Consider the following 8,433-nt stretch of genomic DNA (forward strand, 5'->3'; position numbering starts at 1 on the left):
AAAAAAAAAAAAAATTACAGCTATAATATGGGTTAAATCTTTTTACAGACCACTCTGGGAGCCTAATACTCCTTTGATACTATCTCTGTGGGGATAGTACGTTTAGAGTTGATATCAGACTGTTGGCTAAGGTAACTTTTTTCTACTCAGATAAAGAAAAATTCTTGGCTGGGCATGATGGCTCACACCTGTAATCTTAGCGCTTTGGGCCACCAAGGTGGTGGGAGGATTGCTTGAGCCCAGGAGTTTGAGATCAGCCTGGTCAACATGGTGATACCTCATCTCTACAAAAAATTAAAAAGTTGGCTGGGTGCTGTGGCTTGTGCCTTTAATCCCAGCACTTTGGGAGGCTGAGGCAAGCGGATCATGAGGTCAGGAGATTGAGACCATCTTGGCCAACATGATGAAATCCTGTCTGTACTAAAATACAACAAATTAGCTGGGCGTGGTGTCACGCACCTGTAATCCCAGCTACTTAGGAGGCTAAAGCAGGAGAATTGCTTGAACCTGGGAGGCGGAGGTTGCAGTGAGCTGAGATCATGCCATTGCACTCCAGCCTGGCGGCAAAGCAAGATTCCATCTCAAAATAAGTAAATAAATAAGCAAACACATCAATAAATAAAATAAAATAAAAAGTTAGCTGGGTGTGGTGGTGTGCACTTGTAGTCCCAGCTACTCAGGATGCTGAGATGGGAAGATCACCTGAGCCCAAAGAGCTGTGATCACTGCACTCCAGCCTGGGTGACAGAGTGAGACCCTGAAAAGAAAGAGAGAGTGTGGAGGTCTCAAAAAATTAAAAATAGAACTACAGTATGATCCACCAACCTCACTACAGGGTATGTATCCAAAAGATATGAAATTAGTATGTTCAAGAGGTATCTGCACTCCTGTTTGTTGCAGCATTATTCATAATAGTCAAGACATAGAATCAGCCTAAGTATTCATCAATAGATGAATAAATAGAGAAAATGGAAGTGGATTACTACTTAGGTTCAAAAAAGAAGGAAATTCTGCTTTTTGCAGCAACATGGATGAACCTGGAGGACATTATGTTAATAAGCCTGGCACAGAAGGACAAATACTGTATAATCTTACTTATATGTGGCATCTAAAACAATCAAACTAGAAGCCGAGGGTAGAATGATATTACCGGGGTGGAATGGGAATGGGAAAAATGGAGAGATGCTAGTCAAAGGGAACAAACTTGCCGTTATAAGATGAATAGTTCTGGAGGTCTAATGTACAGCATGGGGGCCATAGTTAATAATGCTGTATTGAATACTTGAAATTTGCTGAGAGAGTAGATCTTTAGTGCTGTCACCACACACACACACACACACACACACAATGGTAATTATGTGAAATGATGAATGTGTTGTCTTGGTCATGGTAATCATTCCACAATGTATGCATAGGTGAAAACATCATGTTGTACACCTTGAATATATACAATTTTCTTTTTTTTGTCATCCTGTGACTCCTACGCCTACTTGCTCCCTTTGTGACCTTGGGTGGATTCAGCATGGCAACCAAGGACTTTCATGATCACAAGCAGGTGTGCCCTCTTCATTCCTCATACCTGGCATTCTACCCCAAACATGTGCATGTTCTCTGAACTGCCTTGCATTGGGCATGATGTGTTTGCTTGGGCTATTTTCTCTCTTTCTGAATGCCCACTGCTGTCCCTTTTCTGCACGCTGACCTCAAAGTTCTTTCTACAAAGCCCAGTTGAAATACTACTTTTTGATGAATCCTTCCCCTGACCTGGTCCCAGACTTACTGACTTAGAATCTCGGAGGTCTGGAAATTTGTATTTCTCATGGCATCTTGTATAGGGCCTTGCCCATAATAAGTACTTTATATATGTTGGAGTTGATAGTGTATATTAACTCTGCAAGGGGCTAATTGATACCTTGAACTTGGGCTAAAATGAAAAGCTAGCATGAGCTAGGTATCAGAACTGAACAAATCACGCACCACAAATAATAAAAGCCAAAACTATAGACTCACATTGGTTAGGAATGAAGATGTGAAAATCTTATATAAAATATTAGAACGTCTAATTTAACAGCATTAAAGAATGATTGGTCATGACTGGCTAGTATGTTTATCCCAGGAATTAAATTAAATTAATACATTATATTGATTGAACAAAAGAGAAACCCTGTAGTGCCATACATGCTCAATATCCAAACCTGGTGCTCACAACTCATAATGAACTAGGAAGAGACCAGTACTTCTTAAACAAGAACACCTTTTACAAAGCAGTGTCCAACAGTAAACTTCATGGTGAAATAGTAAGGTATTATTATAACCAGCAACAAATAAAAGATGTGCACCATCATGAACAAAATAGTTGTTAAAATGAGACCAGGAAATGCTCTCTAGGGAGTGAAGCTGGCATTCTCCTTCCTACCTGTAGAGCTGTGATTCCATACAACCTTTTGGGAAATCAGTTAGGTGGTCTGTTTGACAAACCATACAAATATCCATACCCTCTGACTCAGACATTTACCTCTCAGAAATTCTCCTAAGGAAATCTGAAATGTTGACAGAAATATGAATAGGTACTCATTACATTTACAAGAGTTAGAAATGACAACGATCTACTCATCATAACATTTGGAAGAATCAGAAATGACAACAATCTAAATGCCCCACAATGGGGAAATAGTTAAGACTATTATGGGGTATCTATACAGTGGAATGTAATGAGTCATTAGAAATGTTTAAGAGTTTTAATACCATGAGAATGTTCTTGTGTTGAATTAGAATGATACAAATTGTATTTAAACATTCCTTCAACTGTTTATAAAAATCTCCTCTGTTTTGTGGTGGTTTAGAAATCACTTTTTTTTTTTTTGAGACAGAGTCTTGCTCTGTCACTCAGCCTGAACCGGAGTGCAATGGCATGATCTTGGCTCACTGCAATCTCTGCCTCCCGGGCTCAGACAATCCTCCTGCCTCAGCCTCCCGAGTAACTGGGAATGTAGGTGTATGCCACTGTGCCTGGCTAATTTTTATATTTTTTGTAGAGATGGGGTTTCGACACGCTGCCCAGGCTAGTCTTGAACTATTAGGCTCAAGTGATCCACCTGCCTCAGCCTCCCAAAGTGCTGGGATTACAGGTGTGAGCCACTGTATCCCGCCACTTTTCTATTTTTCTGGTTAACTTTCTAAATGTTTGAAATGGCTTCCAATGAATTTCATTTTATTATTGAGGGAAACTTCTGTAATTATTTCCTTTCTTCCCAAATCTCCACAAGTATACTCTTCTCCGAAAATTTAGATTAGTTGTATTTTTTGATTATTCCAAATAGGAGTGCTGTGAGGCTAATCACAAAGAGCAGCAGCAGGGGATTTACAAAGTGTTCTCTTACTATTGAACATTTTCATTTATTTTGTTTTGATAGGACACACATCCATATGGCTCAGAAATCAAAATGTCCAATAATTTGTCCAGTGAATAGTGGCTCTCTTATTCCTGTCCCCCTCCTACCCCACCCCATCTGCCCAGTCCTCTTGAAGCATGTAACCAATGAGAATAGTTTCTACTGTGCACTTGCAGAGATTTTCCAGGAAATCTCAAGCACCTTGCTTTCCAAGTCACTGTGTGCCAGCTACTCATCTTGAGCCCAGTTTATTTTGGCCATCCTGTCCCCACCACCCCTGTGTTTACATCAACCAGTACTTCTCTCTCTCTGAGCTCAAACCTTCCGGAGACTAGCCTGGTACTGCCCAGCCTTTTATGGGCAGATGAGGTGGGAGTGTGGGCATGTGCTCCACTACCCACCTCAGAGAGCCATCCAGCTTCTGGAAAAATGACAGCAGCCAACTTGACAGAAGAATACAGCATATACATTCAAGTTCACTGGATTAAAAAAAAAAAAAAAAGACCGGGCATGGTGGCTTATGCCTATAATCACAGCACTTTGGGAGACAAAGGTGGGTGGATCGCTTGAGCCCAGGAGTTCGAGACCAGTCTGGGCAACACAGGGAGACCCCTGTCTCTACAAAAAGTAAAAATAAAAGAAATTGGCCAGGCATAGTGGCACATCCCAGCTACTTTGGAGGCTGAGGTGGGAGGATTGCTTGGGTCCAGGAGGTCAAGACTGCAATGAGCCATGAATGGGCCACTGCACTCCAGCCTGGGTGACCAAGCAAGACTCTGTCTCAAAAAACAAAAAACAAAAACAAAAACAAAAACCCAAAAAACCTAAAACTAAAAATAAGTCAAAGGCAGTACTTTGCAGGCAGTGATTTTCAGCTTGAGGGTAGGGCCATATAGCAGATTCTTGGCGAAGGCTTATGTAGTTTGAAAAGCATTCAGTATCATCATTTTCTACACTTTGAAAGTAGAAATGATCCCGTATCTTTCTGATGTTAACTACAGAAAGTATAGTGTGGCAGTCTGGGCTCTAGAACATGAGGTAAAAATAATAAAGGGCTTGAAGAACATTGTTTAAAGGCATGTCATGTCACTCCCAATGGGGTTACAATTGGGCTTTTGGTGGGGAGAGCACAGTGGGCTAAAAAGGAAGTCTTACTTTGTGTCTAAAGCACAGATATGCACACAGCACATAAACAGATGCACATGGCATCCCTGGAGTTAAAATTTCCTGGGGGGTGGCGATTAGAAACAAATGTTTAACAAGGCTCCTTAGGAGGGTGATAATGACTTAAGAAAGATTGAGAGAGGCCAGGTGCGACCTGTAATCCCAGCACTTTTGGGAGTCTGAGGCGGGCGGATCACCTGAGATAGGGAGTTTGAGACCAGGGTGCACGCCTGTAGTCCCAGCTACTCAGGAGGCTGAGGCAGGAGAATTACTTGAGCCCAGGAGGCGAAGGTTGCAGTGAGTCAAGGTCGCACCACTGTACTCCAGCCTGGGCAACAGAGCAAGACTGTCTCATAACAAAAAGAAAAGAAAAGAAAGATTGAGAGACACTGTTCAAAGGCAGTGGGACTCAATACTATTGATACTTCATGGGTGTTTTGTGGAGGAGAGTTTCAAGGATATAGAAGAAATAAAAATCTAGCTTCCAGGACTCTGCTGTGACCAGGCTGTTAGGATTCGCTTGAGCCATTAGTAACTTAGATGAACTTGAACATTAACATTTGAACTCTTATCTGGTAAGGGGTAGCAGAAAGTTCCCTTCCCTTCTGCACTCCTTGCCTCCGTATTCCCCACTGTCCTCACTTCACCCGCTGCATCCCCCAGCTGGACTCAAAAAGTGGAACTTGAACTTGAGGGCTGACTGTTTTCTCAGAATACAGGATGCCAAGAGTTGAGAGGGCCCAAGGTCTTCCTGTGATCTTTTACGTTACACATCACACACCAGAACCAAGGCGTTAGGCTGGTAGACCCGAGGCCACTTGGTCAGTGATGAATGGGGCTGCCTCTAGGTCCTGTGTTCTTTCTGTTCCCCATCAAGGGTCATTCATTCAGAAAGCACAGCAAGTGCTGGGAGATGGCATGAAGTCAAGTGCCTGTGAAGTGTTTTTCTCACTAGCTAGTGGATAGTGTGAGATGAGAGTAGAAATTGTAGATGATCCGAGCACTGAGGAGTTAGGGAGAGCAAGCAACAGGGTGATTCTGGCAAAATGTGGAACAAGGGAGGTGGTTTGGCATTTCTGGACTCTTTCCAAGTCTCCCACACCATCGTGGTAGTTTTGGGCAGGATCACAGAGCTATCTCGGCCCTCACCTTTTTTTTTGGACAAGGTTCCCCTCTATGGTCCAGGCTGGAGTGCAGTGATGAAATCATGGCTCACTGCAACCTTGACCTCCAGGGCTCAAGTGTTCTTCCTGCCTCAGCCTCCCTCTCTCCCTCTCACTTTTTTAAATCTGTAGAATTAGTTGAATCAGACTAAGGCTACTTTCAAGTCTCTTATGTTATGAGGGCCAGTACTTAACAAGGTAATGTATGTCTAATAATTTATTTATTAACAATAATTGAACCTCATAGCCAGATCTTTATAATTGCAAACAATTAAACCAGAGACTCTGGTGGATTCCACATAGGGTAAGACCACAGCATAGGTGCTCTTTTTTTGGTGCTCAGGGTGCTATCTTGTTTTCTCCTTCACTGGGATATCTTTTTTACTAATACTTGGAATTCTTCAGAACTAACTTCTCCATCTCCATTCTTGTCCAGTTCTTGAAAGAGATCATCTATGGTGTTTGGACCCTGTTTTAGATAAAAGAAGAATGGGAGAGGGGAGGGGAGAAAAAATGAATTAATTACTGCCACACACAAAAAATGAATTAATTAAGTCTCAGAAATTAGAGGCCTTGGATCTGTGTGCCAAGAAGGCAGCCTAGTGACATGCATCTAATAGCTAACAGAGAGAAACCAGCTTTAGCTGTTGTATTGCTCCGTGTCATAGAACTGGCTACCTTTTTTTCCCTCCATATCACACATTTATTATTATTTTAATGCAGTGTGTATTTTAATACAGTTGTTTTTTTTAATGTGATTTGGGGCCTTTTTCTTTATGCCTCTAAAAACATTCTGAGAAGGGATCTGTGGGCTTCACTGGATTGCCCATGGTGCACACACAGTTGAGGACCCCTGCCCCAAGGTTTTCCTGGGAGCTGGGTTTGTCTCATGCTCCAGGGCTAGGGCTGGCATATTACCGGAGGCAGCAGGCAGGGAGGGCTCCCTGCTGGCCAGCATGGGGCTGAGGCCTTTAGGTAGACTCTGTAATCCTTCTGACCACCCTATGAGGGAGATGTACTTTACAGGCGAGGAAACAGGCTCAGAGATAGCCAGTCACTTGGTTGAGGACCCACAGCTGGTTAGCAGAGGGCTTGGGGTCCACACGTTGACTCCAGAGCTCAACCCCTTAACTAACCACTGCCCCAATTTTTCACAAATGTTGAGCTATGCAAAGTGACTTTGGCTCAACGGTTCCCACGCTTTTAGCATGCACCAGAATCACATGATGGGCTTGCTGACCTTAGTAAGTATAGATTGCTGGCCCTACCTCCAGAGTTTCTGATTCACTAGACCTGGGGTGGGGCCTGAGAATCTGTACACAAGGTCTTGCTCTGTCACCCAGGCTGGAGTGCAGTGGCATGATCACAGCTCACTGCACCATCTACCTCCTGGGCTCAAGTGATTCCCTTGCCTCAGCCTCCTGAGTAGCTGGGACTAAAGATGTGTGCCACCATACCTGGCTAATTAAAAAAAAAATTTAATAGAGACAAGATCTTGCTGTGTTGTCCGGGCTGGAGGATCTGTATTTTCAGCAGCTTCCCAGGTGATGCCAGTGCTGCTGCCCTGGGACCACACTTGGAGAACCACTGCTTAGATGTCACGTGAGATCATATGCAGGCTTTTTGACTACTGAACTTCCTGCAGTATTTTAAGCAGACTTAATTTTTGTCTCTACCATATAACTGTCATCTTAAAGCCATTACTACTTGGACTTTGAGGTAGGAGTTTATCTGTGGCAAAATACTGCTTAGAAAACCGATTGAAATAACAGTTTAGTTTGTCAGTTTCAAATTAGACTATATTATATACATGTATATATGAATTGTGGTAAAAAACACCTAACATTGAATTTACACTCTTAATCATTTTTAAGCATACAGTTCGGTAGTGCTAAGTAGATTCACAGTGCTGTGCAACACATCTCTATGGAAGTTATATTTTAACCGCTGAGATTCCTACAAAAACACTTAGCACTTTGCTTTGATCACAAGACCAAACTGTAAGTTACTTACTCAGCCTCTGATTTATGAATATGAAACACTGTTTTCCTGAAGCCTTTACTAGATTCTAAACCATACATGGTAATGATATATGTAAACAGAGTATGCTGGAAATTTTTGGTAATCCTTGTGGAAATATAATCAGGTACATGTAAGTAGACTTTCAGAACTTACCATTAGTCTTCCTGCCTTTTTCTAAATTATAAGTCTTATGCACTTTCTGTAGGAAAGACATAAAGTATATAAAAATTTACCCATGTTACCTTTTGAAACAACTTGTTTGAGTAGATGGCCTAGGCTTTCCTGTTAGATGATTATTTTTCTTCTTTTTGGAAAAAACACGAAGGGTTTTTTAAAATTTAAAATTTCTCACTAACTTTTGTTTTGCTTTTTAATTAAAAAGTCCCTTTCTCTGCTAGTGAATTTAACTGTTTTTACAAGTGCTTTTATATGTCAATTATAAGAAAATGAGAAAATAGCAGATTATAGGGTCATTGAATTAACTTTTTCTTTTTAGTATTAAAAACATAAGTCTTTCCAATTGTTATATTGGCAGAAGAGACATTTCTGGTTAAAATCTGTAGAGCTGGTTAAAATATTTGAAGAAACGTTCTCTCCTGAAGTTAGAGCTAAGTACTGACTGAGTCATTTGAAACAATTGCACAGTCACTTCCATTGTGAAGATCGTTTTTAGTTGCAAAATGACAATGACC

General features: G+C 41.6%; 2 protein-coding genes across 3 annotated transcripts in view; one reads left to right on the top strand and one right to left on the bottom strand.

Annotated features, from left to right (window-relative positions):
- Positions 1–8,433, top strand: part of LOC108296618 (protein SET-like) — a 156,751-nt gene that overhangs the window by 28,579 nt on the left and 119,739 nt on the right. The window lies entirely within an intron of this gene.
- Positions 5,924–8,433, bottom strand: part of S100G (S100 calcium binding protein G) — a 4,682-nt gene continuing 2,172 nt past the window's right edge. Inside the window, exon 3 of the mRNA XM_017519109.2 lies at positions 5,924–6,188. Coding sequence (XP_017374598.1) covers positions 6,084–6,188 — 105 coding nt within the window. The 3' untranslated portion in view covers positions 5,924–6,083. The remainder of the gene's footprint in view (positions 6,189–8,433) is intronic.

The sequence above is a fragment of the Cebus imitator genome, unplaced genomic scaffold, assembly GCF_001604975.1.
Source record: "Cebus imitator isolate Cc_AM_T3 unplaced genomic scaffold, Cebus_imitator-1.0 Scaffold728, whole genome shotgun sequence".
NCBI classification, from domain to species: domain Eukaryota; kingdom Metazoa; phylum Chordata; class Mammalia; order Primates; family Cebidae; genus Cebus; species Cebus imitator.